Source organism: Macrotis lagotis, chromosome 2 (genome assembly GCF_037893015.1).
Source record: "Macrotis lagotis isolate mMagLag1 chromosome 2, bilby.v1.9.chrom.fasta, whole genome shotgun sequence".
NCBI lineage: Eukaryota > Metazoa > Chordata > Mammalia > Peramelemorphia > Peramelidae > Macrotis > Macrotis lagotis.
Window position 1 is genome coordinate 163,131,589 of NC_133659.1, and position 23,119 is coordinate 163,154,707.

A 23,119-nucleotide genomic window follows, 5' to 3' on the forward strand; every position below is an offset into this window, starting at 1 on the left:
TCCCCCCTTGACGTGGAGTAAATCTCACCCCAGTTTCATTTTCCTGATTCCTTTCTCTTCCCTCTGGGACTGGCATGGTTCCCCAAAACTTGTTTCCACTGCCAGGGGGCACAGGAACCCCCATTCCTGGCATTGCTTTCCCCTCCTAGGTCCCACAGACTGCTGGGAGCCAGTCAGCCTCACATCCTGCAGCAGAGGGTAAGGCAATAAAAAGGAAAAAGTGAGGGAAAAGAACTCAGGCACCTGTGACTTCCTTTCCCCTAGTTTTAAACAATCCCCCCCGCCCACCGCTTCAGGATCTGGAAATTCAAAGCACTGATCTCACCCTAACTTCTCTTTGCCCTCTCTCCAGCCTTCAGTTTCCTATCCACAGTAACAATGTCAGACACCTCTCAAGTCTCATTTCTGCTTATAGATTTCTTTCCTCCTCTTTGCTCCCAAATACTAGAAGGAATTTTCTCAACATTCAATCTTGGAATTGAATCCAAAAAGCCTTCTCTATCACTGCTGTCTTTAACCTTTTTCCTATTACAAAACATTTTGCAGATCAGTTTTCTATCACTTTATTAGATGAGAAACATCAGGGCCTTAGAGGTTGTTCTGAGGTAGTTCAGGATCCCAAAGTCATTCCAAATATTCTTATACTTAATGTATTTCTGGTCTTTGAACTTCACTCTTATAATGAGACACTATTGCAATCCTCAGCTGCAAGTGTGTCCACAATTCTTGTGCCACAAACCAATGACTGGGGTGAGGGGAACAGAGGGGTCTCTATAATGTCTGAGAACCTAAGAATGGGTATAGTGTGTGACTGTGTATTTCTATGTTTTTATGTATGTTTATGTGTCTATCACTTGATGTGGAGTCAGACATGGGTTCAAATCCTGAACGTGATACACCCAAAGACAACTCATTTTATTCCTCTAAGCCTGAGTTTCCTTATCTATAAAATAGGAATAACAAAACTTGTACTACATACATCACCAATTTGTGAGGGAAATGCTTTAAATTCTTAAGCAAATAGAATTTGTACTATTTATGATTAATTCGTATGCTGTTATATGATTATTGGTTTTTCTGTATCTGTGGGCATATTCCTATGTTTGTTTCTATGTATATTTCTGAATATGTCCATAACCATGCGATCTCTTGGTGAATGTGCTTCTGGGGTTTCCCTGCTTTTTCCCCAATTATTCCTACTTCACTTTTCTGGAGGATAAGTGGGAAATGGATGATATAGCTAAAAAGAATTGGAGTTGAGTATGTATATGGGGATAGAAGATCCAGAAAGGGAAACATTTACCCTTACCCACTCTTAAGAAGACACAGCCTTGGATTCCCTATTTCATGACTGAAACCCTGACAGAAAGATTGAGGGGTACCTTTCCCTCCTCAGAGCTGGACTGGATGAGGCTTCACATTCAAGCTGTATCTTTCCCCTAACCCTCTGTTGCTTGAGTCCTAAATTGCTTAGGGAGGTTCTCTTTAATGGGAGAATGATTTGATGATCTACTCCCCAATTCAAGACTGTGTCATTCAGAACCCCAGATGTCTTAGTCTAAGTAAACCAAGCTCAAACTTGAGCTAATCAACTGATGATCCTTCTCTCTAACCCTTCCCTGCAAAACCACCAGGACCCCACCAGGACCTGCTCAGTCCTTCTATTAGATATTTCAGAAGGGGAAAAAAGTATTACTTCTACAACTAACCCCAAGCACCTCTGAAATCCTCCTATACCTCTCTCGGTCCTCTTCTTTTTCCTTTTCCTTCCTCCCCTCCTCTCCCTTTGTTTCCCACCTACCCCTATGCCTGGCTTTATCTGGGACACTCTCAGCAGTTCAGGAATATTCATTACTATCACATCATTCACAGATTATTAAACATCCTGCCCACAGTCATCCATATCACTCTAAGACCTCACTGAAGCAGATTTCACTATCCAAAGAACCATGGCTCTCCTCTGAATTGCAGCACAAACATCCAGACCCCTTATATTTCAGTTGATAAATCCACAGCTAATTATGCCCCCGTCATAGCCCTGTCTGTAATGATAACCATTTTAGGAGCAATAATAATAGTATTACAGTTTGTGATAATAAAGAACATGATCATTAATAATGATGCCAATATGATTCGCAATGATAGTGAACATGCTCTTATCCAAAAAGTAATGCAAGTAATTTTTTGTGGAGGGATTGGGACCTGGTGAGGGATTCCCAATGTGGAAACTCTTTACCAAACTACTCATCTTTATCTTAGTCTTAGAGAGTTGTGTGGGGGCACTGAGAGGTTAAATATGTCATGGTCATAGTCATATATAGTTCAACAACTAACTTGTATCCAAGGCAGAAATTTAACACAAGGTTTTCTGACTTTAAAGTAGGCAGACCTTCTGTCTGCTATGTCACTGTTCTAGTAAATACTATTAATAGAATAAGGACTAGACTCGTGATTTCACTGGTATAGGGAACACCCTGGAGAGGGAATTCCAACTACTAATGCAGGTCAACGTCTTCTTGGCCACATGGAATCTTATGAGAGTTGTCTAGAGTAATGAGAAGTTAAGTGATTTAACCAGTAAGTGGCAGAAGTGGACCCTGAACCCAGGTCATCCTGGTCCCAAGTCTGACTTTATCTACTACTATGCAATATTTCTCTTTTTAATATTTTAATGTTAGCATAATTCATTGTACCATTGATAATCTCACTAAAATGAGCAATGCTGTTGGGAATATTGTGATTAATATCAGCAATGATAGCCTCAGTGTTTTTACTTCAACTGGCCAAACTGGTAATTAATAGTGTTAATAATCACATACATTGGAGCAGCTAAGTGGCACAGTGGCTAGAACACCAGCAGCAATGGAGGCAGGCAGACTTGAGTTCAAATCCAGATTCAGACACTTGATGCTTCCTAGCTATGTGTCCTTAGGCAAGTCACTTAACCCCCTTGCCTCACTAAAAAAAATCACATTCATGGCATACCTAGAAATATTGTGAACAATGTTATTGGCCACATTTTCAGTGATAAATTAGCTTATCCATGCTTCCATAAATACAAAAGGCAAGAATATTAATAGTTATAGCCACAGCACTATTGATAATCCTGTTAGTAACATCATTAGTAGAAGTATGGTCTATTTTATTATAATAACAGCCAGCATGTATGTAGCACTTTTAGATTTACAAAGTATTTTGTTGATATGACCTCATTTGGTCCTTACAATAACCTGACAGATTCTATTATTAGTTCCATTTTACAAAGGGGAGGTTTGAAACAGAGGTTAAATCACTTGTCCGAGGTCAACAACCAATAAGTGTCTGAAGCTGGCTTCGGACCAGATCTTCTTTATTTCAGGTTCAAAGTTCTGAGCCACCAATACCACTAATGATCATATTAATGCTAACTAGTATTACTACTACTATTAAGTGCTAACAAGGAGTATTTGCTATTCTGTTAGCATTACATTAGGCATGCTAATAAGAGTATTATTAATGTTATTAGTAGAAGCAATGTATTGGAAACTCAACTATCAGGAGCAATGTCATTTAGAGTTGACATTGTACTGGAACAGTCACTGTACTAGTACCAGTCTTCATGCAATTATTGTGGAGACAATTGGTAATACTAGTGACACAACTACAAAGAACATTGATAGCACACTTGATCACTCTGTAAGCAATTGTTAACCCTGCAGCAATGCTCTGGATTATACTCCTAATAACCATATCAGTCACAGTAGCTGGCGATGATAGGACAGTCCCCGTGGTTCTCTTGGCAAGACTGCAACTGTTCGGTAGTAATGCTGTCAGTAAGGTTAGTTAGTGATACTGGCCACGCTGCTGTATCCCCCCCCCCCCCCTTCAAGTGACGTTCCAACAGCCCAGGGGAGCCGGGCAAGCAGTGACACGGGTGTGAGCGGACAGTAGCTGGCAGGATACTCCCGGTAGATCAGGGATGCTTGTTCTGGAACACGGGGACCCCCTGGGAACCCCTCGTCCCCGCCCCCTTGCCCCTTCACCAGTACCTTCTCTATTGGTGGGGCTACTGGGCAGAGCTATAGGCTTCTTTTGCAAGACCTCTCCCCTCAGGTGGGGGAGGGAGATGAAGGATAGCCGGGTAGCCATTGCTCCACTCTAACGGGTTGGGGACTGCAGGGTGGGGAGGGAGAATTAAATCAAACCGGGACCAGGCAGGGAGCATACCATAAACTGTGTGCGTGGGGTGGAAGCAGAAGGTACAGCCATCCAGGGGATCTCTCACTCACCTCTCAGGAGAAGGACGAGGGGAGTCAGGGAGGCGCTGAGGCTTGGGGTGCGGAGCCCGCAAACTTTGGCGCCCCTGAGGGCTGGTCCTGCAGCAGGAAGGAGATTGCAGAGAGGACTGCAGAGTGAGAAGAGTGAGAGCTAGAGGGAGGGCGAGTGCAAGGAGAGGACGCTATAAAGAGGGCGCGTAGCCGGGCCCCAGAGCACCGCACAAAACCCCCTTTCTTCCCCCCAGGCGCCCCGGCTTCCCTCCCCTCCCCTCCTCCCTCTCTTCTCTCGCCCCCCGCCCCTCCGACAAGGCCGGCTCCGGCCAAGAACAGCCTCTGTCGCCCCAGCTAGGGGGCTTGGAGATCACGGGTTATGGCTCTTTCTCAGAGTCTGGCCCCAGTAGCACCAGAGAAGCGAGACAGAAAGGACAAGCGAAGTAGGACATTATTCTGGGGACAAGGAACAGAAGACAGGCCGGGAAGGAGGCGGAGGGAAGGGGGCGGGGCAGGTTCCTTAGGCTAAGACAAAATAAGGGCTTCTACTACAGCAGAATGGATGGAGGTTTGATTGCAGGAAGGACTTCCCACTGTTTCAGCAAAGGATGGCTAAAGGGAGCAAGGGAAAAACAGCATAACCCTGGAAAAACCTCTACGTTTTCTTCTCCACCATTGCACATGATTGGGGGAAAGGGGGGAGGGAAGAAAAGAGCAGTGGGTAGAGCGCGCCGGCCCTGAAGTCAGGAGAACCTTAGTTCAAATGTGACCTCCGACTAGTTGTGTGATTCTGGGCAAGTGACTTAACTGTGTTTGCCTCAGTTTCCTCATCTGTAAAAAATAGCAAACCACCCCAGTATCTTTGCCCCCCAAAACCCCCCAAATGACGTTACCAAGAGTCGAACATGACTGAAACTGATTGAATGTCATCATATATGGAAATGAAATTATTAGCTCTGCTCTATCTGTTCTCTGTAGCTTGGATTATTCTGTTTTCCTTGGTTCTCTCACTCCGAAGGGCAGAAAGATAGGGTGGGTTTTAGTAGCAGGGTTGGGAGTCAGAATACAAAGAAAGTAATGAAATCTTTAGAGGTTTCAGAAATGAAAGAGAAGCAGTATCTAGGGGAGCAATGGTTCGGCAGAAAAGGGGGCTAGGAAGGGACTGGTGGACATTAGGGGGAGAATATAAGGGAGAGCAGGTGGAACTGATTCCAACAGATAATTAGCAAAGCGATATACAGTAACTGAGTGTGGAGGAAGCCTCCTGGGCCAAGCTGCTCCCAGAGATGAATGTAGCAGGCACCTTGGTGCCAGGGGATGGATCAGAAGCTCAGGCTGGAACAGAATGCTGCCATGCCCAGAATACTAACCATGTCCCCCTACCATCCCCCAGGGACCTAGGATCTTTGCTTTCCTTCTCCTTCAGGACTTCGGTCTGGGTCTTTCCCAGACTTTCTTTACAGCACCAGGGAGACCAGACACGGTCACTGGCAGGGACAGAAGGTTGGACAGATGGACGCCTTGATTCTTCCAAGGGACTGCTCAGCCACTTTCTGCTCATCTCCTTTTGTTTCTTCCCTTTGTGACACGGGAGGTTTTGCTAAAAGTACTTTGAAATCCTCAGCAAAAAATCGCCCTACATTATCTCCGTGTCAATGAAGAGGGGGATAAGGAGGGGGAAACAACATTAATCCTGCGTCCATTCTAGGAGAGGGAAGAGAAAGGCTGATGGTGAAAGAAGTTAGGATTGGATAGTAGAAGGGACTCCCAATAATGATGTGAAAATGGGGAAACAGGATTTTCATGTCTTCTCAGGATGATAGGAAAGAAAGAAAAAATGTTGGAACCTGAATGTTGGAGTGGATGGAGGGGAGATGGCATGATGATCTCTGGAATTTTAAAAAGTTTCTGGAGTTGGAAAAGGACTAGAGTGGGGCATTCCCTACCGTGTTGGGTCAGCCTCCAGTGTCTGGCCCAGTTTAGACCCTGCCAGACAGTGGACAGGGGAGTGAAATTCAATCACACAGGCGGGTTACATTTAACCACTGGTTCCTGTCTCTTAGGAGTTGAGCAGGGAGAGCCCCGATGTTTCTTGGTCAGTTCTTGACTCAGTCATCCACACTGCCACGATTCAAGAATAACACCCTAAATACCAAGGTTGTCAGAGTCCACCCCACCCCCACCCTGTCCATTCTGAATTTACTCTAATAGTTTCTGAAGACCAATGACAGTGCAAAATAATTAACTTTCTTGAGCTGAAATCTGTGATATGACTGGCATCATTATTATTTTTAGTCGTATTATCACATGGGAGGCTTCCCTTCTAACTACTCCAAGCACTCTACCATTCCCATAAGGGTGGGAATTTCTGATCTTGAGAAACCAGATAGAAGGGTCAACATAGCCTTACAACTGTAAGGATACAGTGGTATCCACCACCAGGATACAGCCCTCGCACCAGCCCTGACCGAGAGAAAGAGGGAGGGGAGAAATGAATCCTCTAAATATCAAGTCTTTTCCAGAAGGGCATTAGGTTCCTCTCCAAATCTGTTGCACAAAGTGGACTCCTAGAAGCTGCAGTCTATCCTGAATCCCTCCCTGTACCCTCTCGCTTACATTCTAAATTATTTATTTATCGCCATTGACTTTTCAGCAACCTTCCCTAGACTTAGAGACTCAGGGGTTTGAAGAATGCCAATCCTTCAAGTTCCACGGTACTTCATCTCCCTCCGAGGAAGACTTGGGAAATCAGACTTTCTAGAGACTTCTTAGATTTTTCAGACATCCATAGTAACTGGTTGGTGTAATTGTACTGGGAAGGATGAAAGTTAGACTTTAGACAGAACTGCTTCGTAGAGGGGCATGTGAACCTTTTCAATTAAACTGAAATGTCTTCATATGTATAATGGGTAGCATACGTCTTGCCTTTTCAAAGACTGGGCGAGGAGCTGGAGGGAAGGTTAAGAATTCGGAATTGGAAGGAAAAATTTAAATAAAATGTATTAAAAGGGCATCGGGGGGGGCAGTTAGGTGGCGCAGTGGATAGAGTACTGGCCTTGAATCAGGAGTACCCGAGTTCAAATCCAGACTCAGACACTTAATAATTACCTAGCTGTGTGGCCTTGGGCAAGCCACTTAACCCCATTGCCTTGCAAAAACCTAAAAAAAAAGGGGGCATCGGATAGGATGGTTGTGGATCCCGTTCCCGCTCCTCGGATGTCATTTAACTCCTAGTCTATCTACCATCTACTTCCTCCCCTCCCCTCCAAAATTGGAGGAGGAACTGAAGCCCAGAAATGAAGCTCCCCCACGCCCGGCTCCGCGTGTGGCACGGGCACCTTGGGTCTTTGCCAGTTCTGTACCAGTCGCCGCCTCTGGGGGAGTCGACCAGGAAGGGGGCCGGCAGCGGAGGGGGTGCGGAGCGGAAGCCGCCAGCACGCAATTACCCAGCAGCTGCGCGGGGAGAATCGAGGCTTTGAGAGAAACTGAATAGCGGGGAGAAATGCCTGGTCCTCCGCTCCAGGGGAGGAGGGGAGGAGATGTGTACGAGGGAAGGAAGCTTGGGCTCAGATCTAGAGAACTGGGAGGAAAACGCGAAGCGGGGGGTGGGGTGGGGGGGGAGGGTTAAGAGAAAAGAGGGAGAAGGGGAAGGGGCGCAGGTGTCTTGGTCCTAGCATCCTCTCTGATAAAGGACGGAGATGGCTTTCTTGCTCTTTCCTGGCCCTTCCATAGCCCGCTGCAGTGGTGCTGGACTCTAGATCTGGCTGTGGTCCATCTCATCCGTTTCTGTCATATTCTTTCTTGGTCTGTGCATTTCCCTGTTTTTCCTAACTCCAATTGCTCCTGTTTCTTAAAATCTCTACCCTCAACAGGACCCCAAATTCAGAAAGAAAACTTTCCTCATCCTCCCCTTCCCCACTCTAGCTCTCACGGTGCGTCAGGACGTCTGGGGTCCTCGCCTTCATTCTGTTTCCTAGGACTGGTCCCACATGGTTTAGAACAGGAGGTGTACCTTAGACATCTACACCCACACCCCCATTTGCAGATAACCCCTCTTTCCTGCAGCCTCCTTCCCACTATATGCCTGAGGGTCATCCTTTCCACTGATCCCGGAGGGAAGGTGTTGGAGAAACGGGAAGCGAAGTAGTTAAATGCTTTCAACTTCTTTGGAGAGCGAACGTCTCCACTGTTATTTTATTAATCTACAAAGATCGTTAATATTTCGACACTGGACCTTGTAGGGTTCTCGCACCATCGAACTCTTTCTCTCCAGGGGGAGGCACCATTCAATTGTATTTCTTAGCCCTCAGGGCAAGTGCATGTCCACCCTAAAGGCTTCTCCTAGCCAAACCGCATCCGGGAAGGGCCGTGGCCCTGGAGCATCTACAGTGCCTCCCGCCCTGGCCCTCAGGCTGGACTTTGACATAGTTTTCCGCAGTGCAGGAAAGGGAGAGCGTCAGTTAGTCCTTTCTGCGACTCCCCTAGTAGTCTGTCAAGGAGGAGAAACTAGGAAAAAGAGGCAGTGCAGACACGCCCCTAGTGCAAACACGCCGCATCCCAATGGACTCTCCATTTCTTTCCCAGTTGGACAGATCCAACAATGAGAAGAAGGACGGCTATCTGGACTGGGGCTTTGGTGGGGGATGGCCCCCTAGGTCTCGGCATAGCAGTAGGTCCCATAAGCCGACTGTTCCGGGCTGGGGAAACCGAAGCTGCGGACTCCGGGGTCCGGGAGACCCCCGCAGCGAGGTCGCGGGGTGGTGATGGGAAAACGCACACTGCCGTCCGCCAGCCAGCCTCCGTCGCAGCGGTCCAGGCCCGAGAACTTCCAGGCTGCATAGAGGTGGCCAACCTTGGCCAGCACAGCCCCGCGCCTCGCGCAGGCTCCGCCTGCCTCCGCCAGCGTCAGGCTGCCGGGCACGAAGAACACGTGGCCTAGGAGGAGGAGGAGGAGGAGGAGGAAGGAGGAGAGGCTAAAACGAGGCGCACCCAGAAGGCGGGGAGAAAGAGGTGTAGGGCTGACTCTGCCAGGATGAAGACTCCATGGACCCGCCTTTTAAAACTGCTATTTTCCCCAATCCCCGCCTTGTTCCTAGTCCCGCTCCCTTTCCCCAGATCGCCTCTTTTCCCACCTCCTTCTTAACCAAGTCTCCTACCCTATTCCCTGTTTCCACCTTTCTCCCAGACCATTCTACATTCCACAGATTCCGCCCTGTTTCCTATTCCGGCTAATTTCTTTTTTCTTTCTTTCTTTTTTTTTTTTTTTTGGCCAGGCAATGGGGCTAAGTGACTTGCTCAAGGTTACACAGCTAGGCAATTATTAAGTGTCTGAGGTCGGATTTGAACTTAGGTCCTCCTGGCTCCAGGGCTCTATCCACTGTGCCACCTAGCTGCCCCTTATCAGCTAATTTCACCTGCCCTTTCTCTTTCTCTACTAGACCTCACCTCTTTCCCCCTAAATTCTAGCCCCACGCCTCCGTATTCACACACCATTTCTTTGTCTGTCTGTCTCTCTGTCCTCCCCCACCCCCTCTTTTCTACACTAGCCCCAGACCAAGCTTTGCCTCTGCCTTTGCCTCTTCCTCTGATTCCGCCCTTATTCTCCTTTGCCCCATCTCATTTAGCTACCCCGGCTCATCTTCTTTTCTAGCCCTCACCGCATACTAAGGTCCCTCCCTTTTTTCTGGTTCCATTCTTCACCTCATTTTCTACTCTCCCCATTTCGAGGGTCCCTCCGCTTTTCTAGCTCCATCCCTGCCTCTTTCGGTAGGTCCTTGCCTTTTGTCTAGCTCTGTCCCATTTGTCTGCCCCCCGGTTCTCTGATTTAGCCCAAGTTCCGGACCGGTTCTTCTTCTTATCCCGCCCTTCGCCTCCTCACCCCACCTCATTGAACCGCCCCTTCATTTTCTAGCCCCACCCCCTCCCAGGTTGCACCTTTTCAATCAAATGTTAGACCCCACTTTATTTCTAATCCCGCCCCATTTCCAAGGCCCCTTCTTCTCTAGCCATGCCCCGTTGGTTGGGCCTTCTCTTCTTCCTCCTGCACCTCTTCCTCCACCCTCTTTCCCTAGGCCCAGGCTCCATCCTTTTCTCTTACCCCGCCCTTGTTCTTTTCGCCCCGCCTTCATTGACTTGGTCCCTCCTCTTCTCCAACCCAAACCTGTCCCATTTTCTCCCGCCTCCAGGGGTCCCGAACTCTCTTTTGCTCCGGGAGCCTCAGTCCGTTCCTTTTCTTTGTCGCCCTCTCCCCCATCCCCCCTCCCCCGCTCTCCAGATCCCACTTTTCGAACCCTGCAGCGCCGAGGTGAAACAGAAGGCGTCGTATCGATCACGCTGCTTGTCTCGAGGCCCATAGCTGCGAATCCCTGGCCGGCCCCGGCCCCCACAGGGCGCTCGAGCTGTCAGCACCGGGTAACGCACCGAGCCCTCCAGCAGCCAGCCCGCGTTACACCAGTCCAGGCCCTCAGTCCACGCTGTGGGCAGCACCGGGAGGGGGGGGAGTGTCACTCTCCTCTCTCCCATAATCTCTCCCATCTTCTATCATCCTCCCTTTGCCAAACCATCTCCTTCCTCACACCCACATCTCCTTTTCTCGAGGCTATCAGGAAGCCTCGAGCCCGGGAGAGGAACCAGTCCGGGCGGTAGTCCGAAGTCTTCTCACCCTGGTAAAGCTGAGGGTACGTGGCCAGTCGCCCGTCCTGCTCCGCACACGCCTGCTTAGCTTCATAGTAATTAAACTGGTATCGGCCCTGACTGGGCTGGTACGGGAAAACTACACCTGGGTGAAAAGAAAGGGGCTACCAGTGGAGGTAGAGGATTGAAGGGTCAATGGGGGAGAAAGACATAAGGCTTCCTTACCCTCCAACCTGAGGGTCAGTGCCAAGCTCTCATCTTCCAGTCCATTGATGAGCTGGCAGCGGTATCTCCCCTCATCTTCCAGCGCCACACCCATGATCACCAAGGAGGCATCCAGCCTGTGCCCCCTCCTCATCCTAGCACGATCTCCCAGGGGTCCGTAACCCCGGGCATGGTGCCCGTTGGTAATCAGGATCAGTGTTTCCCGTAGTTCCCCAGGCTCCACTTTGCTCCAGCGCACCTTGTAGCTGGGGGGTGGGGTGCCCAGAACGCAGGGTAGGGTGACCGTGGCACCGCGGCGAGAGTGAATGACCTCGTGGATGGGGGGCAGGAGGTAGTGGGGACCAGGGTGGGGTGCTGGCAAAGGGGGCCAGATTGACAGGCCCCAAATTGTCTTCTATGACCCATTCCAACCCCTGCCCTTCTCCTTGCTAATATTCCCCTCCCCACTCCAATTCCTGTTCCCTTCCTCTAGGTGTCCCTTAAGTCTTTGCCCCATCCTTTCAGTATCTCATCATCAGTCCTCTACCTCTGTCATTCCAATATCTCCCTCCCAGTTCCAGTCCCCTTTATCCTAGAGTCTTCCCAGTCAGTCACTTCTGTCTCCCAGGCTTGGGTCATCTTACCTGGGTTCCCTATACCTTTGTGATAGATGGCAACACCAAAAGGAAAGAGGAGACTCCAGAGGGCAGGGAGAATTAGTTGATTAGACATGACAGGAACTCTAGAAGATGATCTGTAATGACAGTCATAGGCATTCATCATTTCAGAAAATGAAAAAGAAACATCATGGAGTGGGCCTAGAGAACAGAATGCACACAGGAGATGGTGTCATATCAAGATCTGAATAGGCATTCTCTGTAGAGAGGTGCCCAAAAAATTCCATCTTCAGTGGGGCACAACCACATTTGGTGGCATGAAAAGTCACCCTCAAGATTCTTGCAGAAAGACAGTGGAAGGGAATTAAGGAGATAAGGAAAAGGCCTGTGTTCTATCTCCCCAGAAGGAAAGAACAAGAGACAAAAATGCTACAGAGGATAAACAGTAGAAAGAAATTTTCCTGTTGGAAAGAAGGGTAAGAAATCAGAACCGGGAAGTAAGGTAGGAAAGTGACTTTTTTTCCCCTCCAAGAAATCTTGAGAAAGGTAAGAGACTGCAATCTGGCAGAACCAGGATCTGCAGTGAAAAGAAACACTGAAACTGACTCAGGGATAATGAAAAAGATAGGCAATATTTGTTTGGTGCTTTATACTTTTCGAATCATGTCCACATACAGTATCATATTTTAATATCTCCAAATACAAAAAAAAAGGGTAGCAATAGGAAATAGCTGCTTCCTTACCAAGAAGAATCTATCTCTGAGGTAGCAGAGTAAGGCAGTAATTAGTAACCTCTTGTCCTGCTTAAGAAAAAGAGACTCCTGTTGAAAGTTGCTCCCATTTTAAGGATTTCCAAATACTATTTCTTAGTACCTTACAGTTCTAGTCTTTTCTGTCTCCCAACACCTCCACCCCCTCCCCCACCAAAATGTGTTTATTCATTGCCAAGGCTTGAAGAGAGGGGCAGATTCCAAGACTCATCCTAGGTTATTCCATATAGGACAAGCACAGGACTCAGATGTCCAGCTTCTCAGTCTGGCACTCCATCTGCTAGAGCTTATTGCCATAGGAACAAAGGGGAGATGTCAGTACTAGATGGGAGGGGTGGCAGAATGAGGACCCTGGGAGATTTGTGAGTCTATAATGGGCATTTAGTAGACATTTGTTAGCTGATTGCAAGTCAGTTGGAGGACAGAATTGATACATGAGATCCTGACAATTGGTACTGCAGGAATGAGCAAGTTGGGGATTATCTTTCCCTGAATATCTCTAGAATGCCCATTGGGTTATGTGGAGGAAGGAATGAGTTAGCTTCCCTCACAATGGTATTTATATTTATGAGGGAAAGGAAGGTTGTCTATGAACTATAAATGGGTATAACTACCTCTCTTGGTCCCATTATCTCCATACTCCCTTATAGACTTTCTCCCAGTCAGAAGCTCTCTCACCTTTGCACACTGTGTCCTGGTCCTGGCCCCAATCTGAGCATTGCTTGAGCGAAGAATTTCTTGGGGTGAGACCCAGACATCCAACTGCTTCAAAATCCTGACCTCTTCTGCCCAACCCCCTGTCTGTCTGTTTGTCCTTTACTTTCTTGTCCCCACCCCATCGGAAGCACAATTTTCCATTGTCTCTGCATTTCTCCCTATTGTTGTATAACAGATGCCCTTTCTTTATCTGGTGGGGAATGTCAAGAAATGTCAACAGCTGGGGATGTGGGATGCAGGGCTGGCTGGCACAGGACACCGGAAAAATGGTCAGGGATTCAGAGAGGAGGGAGAGAGGTGCTCAAGGACAAAGAAAGAATGGAGGTTCAGAGAAAAGAAAGTCAAGTGGAACAACATCACAGTCTCTGAATTTTCTTTTAGGAAGGGGGGAAAGGGGACTAGGGCACTAGGGCAGCTAGGTGGCACAGTGAATAGAATGTCAGGCCTGGAGTCAGGAAGACTCATCTTCCTGAGTTCAAATGTGACCTCACACACTCATGCTGTGACTTGGGCAAGTCACTTAACCCTGTTTGCTTCAGTTCCTTATCTATAAAAGGAGCTAGAGAAGGAAATGGCAAAACACTCTAGTATTTTGCCAAGAAAACCCCAAATGGGCTCATGAAAAGTCAGGTACAACTGAAATGACTGAACTACCACAAAATAATGGGCATTGGGCTCACCTCCACAGAAACTGAATGAAGCTACTATGACAACTTAAGAAATTGAAGTTTAACAGCAAAAGGTGCATGTCTAGGAGACACTGAGATAGGAAGTTGAGGTTTTTAGAAACTCGCTGAAGGAGTCATTCATTTCTCTACTCCACTTTCTCTAACCCTAAATTACAAATACTTCTTTTGAGTTGAAATTTCCTTAGAGAAGGAATTTTCCTATGTGATAAATCATTCTTTACTGTTGGAAAGTCCATCCTGATCTATTATTTTTTTCAGGTGATCTATTATTTTTAAAATAAAATTTTATTTGATTTTTTCATTTGTATATCCATTAAATTTCTCCCAGTATTCCCCCCACCCTGTTCACCCAGAATATCATTTAATATAGTAAAGAGTGTTTTTAAAGAGAAAAATCAATAAAACCAACATTTCTATAATATCTGAAAGTATATGCAATGTTCCCACACCTAAGGTTCTCTGTGTTGTTATGGGAGGAGGGGGGAAGTAAGGGATGTCTTATCATATCTCTTCTTTGAAACCAAGCTTATTCTTAGTAATTCTACAACATTCATTTTCAATTGTGATTGTTGTTCTGCCCATTTACAATGATGTAGTAAAGTACATTTTCTTGACTGCTTACTTCATTCTTGTAAGCTGCCACAAATAAATAAATACATCCTGCCATAAAATAAATACATCTTGTTCTTATTTAAATCCATTTCCTTTATTCTTTCCTCAGTAAAAAGATGAGAACTGTGGAATCCCATCCTCTTAGAAAAAGAAAGAGACTTAAATAATTCCTGGGTATTTTCTTATCTGGTTTAAACAATATCACATCTTTTAGATTCATGTAATGTTCTCCCTGGATCTCTCTTCAGCCTTCTCTTTTTATTCTCTGACTCTTTAGTTTAGATTCTGGGAAGCTTAAGATTCTTACCAAGACATGACCTTCAGAATCTAATACGAAGGACCCTTTCAGTCCTACAAAAATCGAAGAGTCTCCATAAATATCCAGCCCAACCCAAAAGAAATTTTTCTTTTTTTATTTGTGGTGATAGGGTTAAGTTACTTGCCCAAGGTCACACAGCTATGCCATTATTTTCTAAGGCTGGATTTGACCTCTGGTTCTCCTGACTCTAGGGCTGGTGCTCTCTCCACTGTGCCACCTAGCTGGCCCAAGAAATTTTTCAAAAAGAAATTCCCATTATGATATATCTGATAAGTGGTCTTCAGTTTTTATTTGAAGATCTCCTGTGAAAAGAAACCCTATCCAGGTGGCTAGGTGGTGCAGTGGATAGAATACCAGCCATGGAGTCAGGAGGACCTGAGTTCAAATGCGGCCTCAGACACTTAATAATTACCTAGCTGTGTGGCCGTGGGCAAGCCACTTAACCCCATTTGCCTTGCAAAAACCTAAAAAAAAAAAAAAGAAAACAAAAGAAACCCTATTTCATGAGGCAACCCTTTCCAATTTTGAACAGTTCTAATTGTTTGGAAAATCTTCCTGATGTGGAATCTAAATTTGTCTTACATCTATTGTTCCTATTTCTAACATCTACGGGTCAAACTGAACAAATCTGATCCCTTATTCATATGACAGAATTTCAAATATTGAATACAGCTATCAAGTTACTTCCCACTCCCCCACCTCTTCCTTTCCCCCAGTCAAGTCAAGAAGATTGTTAAATATTTACTATGTACTAGGCACTGTTCTAAGCACTGGAGATTCAATTATAGGCCAAAAGGCCATCCCTGGAGGTCAAACCAGCTATGTCCAGTCTCTAAAATCAATCCTTCCATGACATTGATTCAAGGCCCTTTTATTGCACTGATTGGCCTCCTTTGAAAGCTCTCCAGATAGAATTGAGAATTTAATACAATATGCCATACAATATTGTCTGATTGGGGCTACGCTTCTCTTAATGAAATCCACATTAGCTTTTTAAAGCTTACATCAGGAAATTAAATTAACTTTAAAAAATAAATCTCACAGGACAGCTAGGTGGCACAGTGGATAGAGCACCGACCCTGGAGTCAGGAGGACCTGAGCTCAAATCGGGCCTCAGACATTTAATAATTTACCTAGCTGTGTAACCTTGGGCAAGTCACTTAACCCCACAGCCTTGCAAAAAAAACAAAAAATAAATAAATCTCACATTAGCTTTGTTGCCTGCCACCTCTCATTGCTGGTTCGTATTAAACCTTCAGTCCACCAAAGCCTTTAACTCTTTTTCAGCTAATTATGCCTAATTATGCCTAACTACGGTTCTCCCATCTTGTATTTGAGACATTGACTTTTGAACCCAAGTTTAACATTGATCTCTATTAAATTTCATATTATCATTTTCAGTCAAATTCTGTCAAGATATTTTTGGATCCTCTCATCCTTTAGTGTTTTGACTATTCAACTTTATGTCATCTGCAAATTTGATAAGCATGACATCTATGCCTTTATCAAGTCACTGACACAAATGTTAAAAGGTTTCTATTTTCCCTTCCATTGATTTCCCTCACCAAAAAACTCTCCATCGTGCTTCCCCCATTCTGGTTCCTAGATTTCCTCAGACTAGTATGCCTTTTTAATATACAATGCTCCCCTTCCCCTTTAATCTATTTTTTAAAATAAGGTATCTATACTTATCCAGAGCTAAATAGCCATGAGTTTCATTCCACCCACTTCAGTGATTACTGAGGTCAAATTTGCCTCCCTGAAATCAGACATCTTCCTTGTAGTATAATATTTTTTTTTTAGTTTTTACAAGGCAATGGGGTTAAGTGGCTTGCCCAAGGTCACACAGCTAGGTAATTATTAAGTGTCTGAGGCCAGATTTGAACTCAGGTACTCCTGACTCCAAGGCCAGTGTTCTATCCACTGCCCCACTTAGCTGCCCCTATTTGTAGCATAAATTTTGAGCATTTGTGTATAGATATTTGCGTTATGGGTTTTACTACTCTTTTGGGAAGATTTTTTTCATTTGTGAACTTAGGCAAATTCAAGAAGTTATTCTTCCTTCAACTCTTCTCTGTATTATCTGGTTTAATGAATATTAGGCATTTTCTTCTTTTGATTTTAAAGCTTTTTTGATTCAATTTGCAAATAACTAAGCAATATATCCTAAATAATCTTTGTTCAGTACACTCTATCACTGGTAAGTGATTCTAATTCTAATTCCTGTATCAAAAGTAATGGCCTAGAAATCCAGATTCTATTCTTGAAAACCATCTTCTTGGTCAACTGTTCTTTTTCCCAAATAATTTTCTCTTCTGTATCATTTTCCTTCAATATGGAAGAGAGGAGGAACCTATGGTTTTCAAGTTTTGTTTTTGTTTTTTCCTGGTCTAGTAATCTTTGGTAATATATTTTAGATTCCTTCAGGCAATATCACTTGTCATTTGTAAATCACCACAAATGGTTAGTAGTTGTCCATTTTGACAATTCTTAAGAGATTCTCTTTTAGATCTTGAATATGTGCTCTAGGGAGACAATAAATCTCTTTATTGCTATTGATCTGACAAATAACTGTCTCCCCCTCTTAATCATAGAATCACTACCTACCTATAAATTTTTTTCTCTATTTTCTCACCATTTACTGGATGAATTCTTACCTGGTATCTTTTGATATTCCACTATTTTATTCTTTGGAGTAAAAGCAACTGCTTCTTCCTTAAAGTATACAGATATCCTTTTGAAATCCAGATCATCATTATCATTAAAGAGTTATATCCTTCTCTCAGAGCTTGGAGTAGGAGTAGGCAAGTTAACAGTATAAAAAGAGGCAGGAGAGGGACTTAAGATTATTTTTTTAATAATTACATCTATTTTTGATGCAAGAGGAAAAAACACAATTGTGATCATTATGACGTGTAAGTATTAACTCTGTGGTAAGTCAAGTTGCATGTGTTATATCAAAGTGATCAGTAATCCACAGGGTGCACAATTTTCAATTCTCTTTGGTTTGAAAATGCCTTGTCCCAGCTCTGCCTTCCCTTTCCTTTCAATTCCTTTTGTGCCTGGTCCTTTCCCTCCTCCCACTGGACCAGTGTCTCTCTAGATGGAGGACAAACAATCTCCTGTCTCCTCAACAGGACACCCTGAACTAGATCATCTGCTTGGCCTTAGGCCAATGCCAATTCAACCCAAATAAACAGGCTTCCGTTAGGAGGGTGAACATACCAAAAGCTCTATATGCATTGGTCTTAGTTCCATTTTAGACTCTTGGGAAACAGTACTATTTTTCTATACTATACTATTTTTTTCACAATTGAATGATTTCTAATTAGTGTTTTAAGATCTTCATAGAAGAGAAGACAATAGAAAAATAAGTAGAATGTAATTGATAAGGGGAAGGAGGACCATTTTATAGAATCTTAGAGTTGTAGGAAACTTTATGATAATGATAATGGCTAATATCTTTATAGCAAAGAATACTTCACCTATATCCTTATTCAATCCTGTGAGCTAGAAACTAATATCCCCATTTTACAGATTAGAATACTTAAGTAACTTACTCAGGGTCACACAGCGTCTGAGGCAAGATTTGTACTTGGCTCTTCCCTACCCCAAATCCAACACTCTATCCTCTGTACAACCAAGTTATTTTTTTTTTAAGTTTTTTTTTTGTAAGGTAAACGGGGTTAAGTGGCTTGCCTAAGGCCACACAGCTAGGTAATTATTAAGTGTCTGAGACTGGATTTGAATTCAGGTACTCCTGACTGCAGGGCCAGTGTTCTATCCACTGGTGCTCTCTGTTGTGGAAGAACAAACCTTTTCTACAACCCCAGCTGACCATTTCCTCATTTTCAATTACCCCAACCTTGTTCCACCAATGTCCCATTCTAGGTCTGCTCATATCTTTTCATTGTGCTCTCTGGAATTCATGCTCCATAATTAACAATCTTTCTTTCATCTTAAACCTTTTTCTCTCTCACTCTTTCTATCTTCTGGCACTCAGTATGACCTGGCTCCCTTGTGGTGACATTGCATTCTTGACTACCTCTTTTAGTACTAACTACACTTTCTCTTATACCACAATTGATAGGTTGTAATTGAGATGTCAGAATAATTACCATCACCATTTCTAAACTGTCATTCTGCCATAATCAATTCTTTGAAGTTTATAATATCTTAATTTATCACCAAGTCCATGTTCTGGTTGCCATCATTACTTACCAACACTTAGGAAATTATCTTCATGTTAGGGGGAATGTATAGGTGGGGGATAGTAGGCAAAAGCACTAGAAATAACAAGTCATTCAGGATTAGATGGGATCCCTTTTGTTTTTTTGCAAGGCAATGGGGTTAAGTGGCTTGCCCAAGGCCACACAGCTAGGTAATTATTAAGTGTCTGAGACTGGATTTGAACCCAGGTACTCCTGACTCCAGGGACAGTGCTTTATCCACTGCACCACCTAGCTGCCCAATGGGATCCTTAAGAAGTAGTAGCCAGTCATACTTTAGAGATCATGACCTGCTAATATGTCAGTTGGAGAGTATTCCAGAAAAAGTGCTATACATAAAAAATTTTCATTTATTTAATTTAAAAAATTATTTATTTTTTTCAATTATATTTAAAGATATTTTTCAACATTTATTTTTTTAAAAATTTTCTTCCTCCCACTATTCCTTCCCTTCACCATGGGATAGCAAGTAATCTGATATAGGTTATATAAATACAGTTGTGTTACACCTATTTCCATATTATTAATGCTACAAAAGAAGAGTCAGAATAAAGGGGGGAAACTATGAGAAGGAAAAAGCAAAAAACAAATTTAAAAAGATGAAAACAGTAGGCTTTGCTCTGCATTCACATCCAGTAGATTTTCTCTGGATGTGGCTGACATTACAAATATTTTAGAATTGTCCTTGATCATTAAACTGCTGACGGGAGTTAAGTTCTTTATCAAACATTGTTGCTGTTTATGTGTATAATGTTCTCCCCATTCTGTTTACTTCACTCAGCATCAGTTCATGCAAGTCTTTCCAGGTTTTTCTGAAGTCCACCAAATGAAGTCATGATTTTTTGTAGAACAATCTCCATTACATTCATATACCAAAATTTATTCAGTCATTCCCCAATTGATGAGTATCCTCTCAGTCTCCCATTCTTTGCCACCATAAAAAGAGCTGCTATAAATATTATTATATATGTGGGTCTTTTCCCTTTTTTATTATCTCTTTGGGATATAAACCTAGTAATGGTATTTTTGAATCAAAGGGTGTGTACAGTTTTATTGCCCTTTGGACACAGTTCCAAATTGCTCTCAACGGTGGTTGAATCAGTTCACATCTCCACCAACAGAGCTCTAATGTCCCAGAACATATTTCTTGAAAGAGGTAACCACAAATTGTGAACTGATCTAACTTTTCTGGAGAGAAATTTGGAATTTTGCCCAAAGGGCAATAAAAATGTGAATACTTTTTGATTCAGCAATAACCATTACTGAATCTGTATCCCAAAGAGATCTTGAAAAACGGTAACAATCTCACATGTTCAAAAATATTCATAGCAGCTCTCTTTGTAGTGACAAAGAATTGGAAATTGAGGGAATACCTATCAATTGAGGAATGGCTGAACAAATGTGCAATATTTATGTGATGGCACACTATTATTCTAGAAGAAATACTGAGGTATGGAATTTTAGAAAAGTATGGAAAGACTTTTCATGAATTGATGCTGAGTGAGATGAGCATAACCAGAAGAATATTATACACACTGACAACACGGAATGATAGTCAACCTTGATGGACTTGCTCATTCCATCAGTGCAATAATCAGGGACAATTTTAGGGGATTTGTGATGGAGAATACCATCTATTTCCAGAGAAAGAACTGTGGAGTTTAAATGAAGACCAAAGCTTATTATCTTCAATTTTTAAAAGTTGTCTTATGTATTATGTGATTTTGCTATCTCTAATGTTTTCTTTCTTCCTTTTGGATCTGATTCTTCTCTCTAGCCTTTGCATGGATGCCTTCTATTTTGGGGAGGGAGGAGGGAAGGGAGAGAGGGAGATAAATTGTAAAACTCAAAACCTCACAAAAAAATAATTAGTAAGGGGGCAGCTAGGTGGCACAGTAGATAGAGCACCGGCCCTGGAGTCAGGAATACCTGAGTTCAAATCTGACCTCAGACACTTAATTGCCTTGGGCAAGTCATTTAACCCCATTGCCTTAAATAAACAAAAATTTTAAAAAATTGGTAGAAACTACCATTGTATGTAATTTGAAGACAAATAAAATAGTTATATAATGAAAAAGAAAGAGGTAACCACAGAGAACATTTTGCTCAATAGCCCTTTAACTATTGATATTAAAGAAGATATAAAAACAGGGAAACTCACATACTCACCAAAGTGTTTGCCATAGAAGACAATACTGATTACATCAAACCACAGAAATTACAAAGCCTTCATAATATCCATACTCCTTCAAGAACTCAAGCTAATTGTACATATGAAATACCAAGTAGATGAGGAGCACTTATTTGAATATGATATGAAGTTGGATGACACTACAGAGAACTGATTCTGCAATCTGAATCTTGACCAGATACTAAAGATAAACAGTGAATGATTCAGAACTAAAGAGAATGAAGACATGGTGTCTTACTCTTTTTTAAAATTTTTGTAAGGCAGTAGGACTAAGTGGCTTGCCCAAAGCCACACAGCTAGGTAATTATTAAGTGTTTGAGGCTGGATTTGAACTCAGGTACTTCTGACTCCTGGGCCAGTGTTCCATCCATTGGACCACCTAGCCGCCCCCATAAGCTAACATCAATGCTTATAATAAGATTATCCCAAAAGAGTTGGAGAGTAGAAAAACAGAAAGAAGGAGAAAATTGTTAAGAACCATTTTTTGTTCAACCCCTGTCCTTCAGCTACAGGGGTACAAGTACTATCAATAAACTGGAATAAACAATGGCTGTGAATGTTCTTGTAGGGTGGGTCTGGGGAGGATGGGAAGATTTGTCTGTAATAGAGTTCTAAAAGAGACCAAATTTCTTATCAAATCAGACAAGAACTAGAGTCAGAATTAGGGAAGGTATATACTGTTCTCATCCCAATCTGGAAAATTATCCTGGCAGTCATGCTGAAGAGATTGAGGGGCTGGAGCAAAATGAGGCCTCTGCTCCTTAATTTGGGTCACCTCCAACGAAGTGGATCTGGAACCAATTTTACAGAATAGGGATAGTAATATCTGCCTTGTCATCTTGGGAGAAGGAGAATAAAATGAAATTAGGAAAAAAAAAGTTATATAAATACAAGGAATTTTTTATTTTGCTGGCTCCTATGAATCTGGTCTTTGTTCATAAACCAGTAAAGTCATAGAATCTAAGTCAGAAGTATTGATCTGAAGCAGCTGATGGCACAGTGTCTAGAGCCCTGGGCCTAGAGTCAGGAAGTTATTCTCTCATATTTCAGTAGTGTCTGGTGCTTTGTGACCCCATTTAGGTTTGGTTTTTTTGGTTTGTTTTTTTTTTTTTTGGCAAAGACCCTGGAGTGGTTTACCATTTCTGGTTGGTTTTCCATTTCCTTCTTCAGCTAATTTTATATATGAGGAAACCAAGGCACCTAGGGTGATGCGACTTTCCCAGAGTTACACAGCTAGGAAGTGTCTGAGGCCAGATTTGATCACAGGAAGATGTTTTCCCCAGGTCAGTCAATGTGCTCTATCCACTATATCACCCTGGAGTCAGGAAGGTCTAAATTCCATATTTATTTGCTAGTTTTTATATAGCATCTAAACTGTCCTAGGAACTTTATAAATATTGCCTTATTTGATCCTCACAACAACCCTGGGAGGGAGTTATTATTATTTCCATTTTACAGTTGGGAAACTGAGGCTGACAAAGGCAAAATGACTTGCCTGAGGTCAATCAGCCAGGGTCTGGGACTAGATTTGTATTCAGGTCTTCCTGTCTCTAGATCCACTGCTTTATCTACTCCTCACCTGTAAAAGAGAGTTAGTAATAGAACCCAACTCACAAGACTTTAGTGAAAATTAAATAAGATATTTGTAAAAGGCACAAAGCAAGTGCATATTCACTTCCTCCCTTCCCATCTCCAGTTCCTTCAACCATTCTTCACAATATATATTTTCACTAATTTAGTTATATTATGATAACTTAGAGTTGGGACAAAAATGTCCAGTGATATTTGTCTACAAGTTATTTTTATAGCTATTAAGATTACATTTCATTTAATACTATTGTTCATAGTAACTGACACTAAATTACATTTTACTTGATAGTAATGATCACAA

The 23,119-nt window shown here is 43.2% G+C and overlaps 1 protein-coding gene across 1 annotated transcript; it reads right to left on the bottom strand.

Annotated features, from left to right (window-relative positions):
- Positions 1–8,411: 8,411 nt before the first annotated feature.
- Positions 8,412–11,816, bottom strand: HAPLN2 (hyaluronan and proteoglycan link protein 2). The gene is made up of 5 exons (XM_074223197.1): positions 11,729–11,816; positions 11,106–11,459; positions 10,909–11,025; positions 10,538–10,720; positions 8,412–9,182 (listed from the first exon to the last, which is right to left on the bottom strand). Exons 1-5 carry the CDS (start codon positions 11,814–11,816, stop codon positions 8,899–8,901), a joined length of 1,026 nt encoding a protein of 341 aa, XP_074079298.1. The 3' UTR covers positions 8,412–8,898.
- Between the last annotated feature and the right edge of the window lie 11,303 nt (positions 11,817–23,119).

Bases quoted from the DNA above. Each gene is read 5' to 3' on its own strand.
- HAPLN2 (XM_074223197.1), bottom strand. From the start codon at position 11,816: ATGTCTAATCAACTAATTCTCCCTGCCCTCTGGAGTCTCCTCTTTCCT. The intron at 11,460-11,728 runs GTAAGATGACCC...CCCCTTTGCCAG, and splicing joins CAAAGGTATAGGGAACCCAG to CACCCCACCCTGGTCCCCAC. The intron at 11,026-11,105 runs GTAAGGAAGCCT...CTTTTCACCCAG, and splicing joins ACTGACCCTCAGGTTGGAGG to GTGTAGTTTTCCCGTACCAG.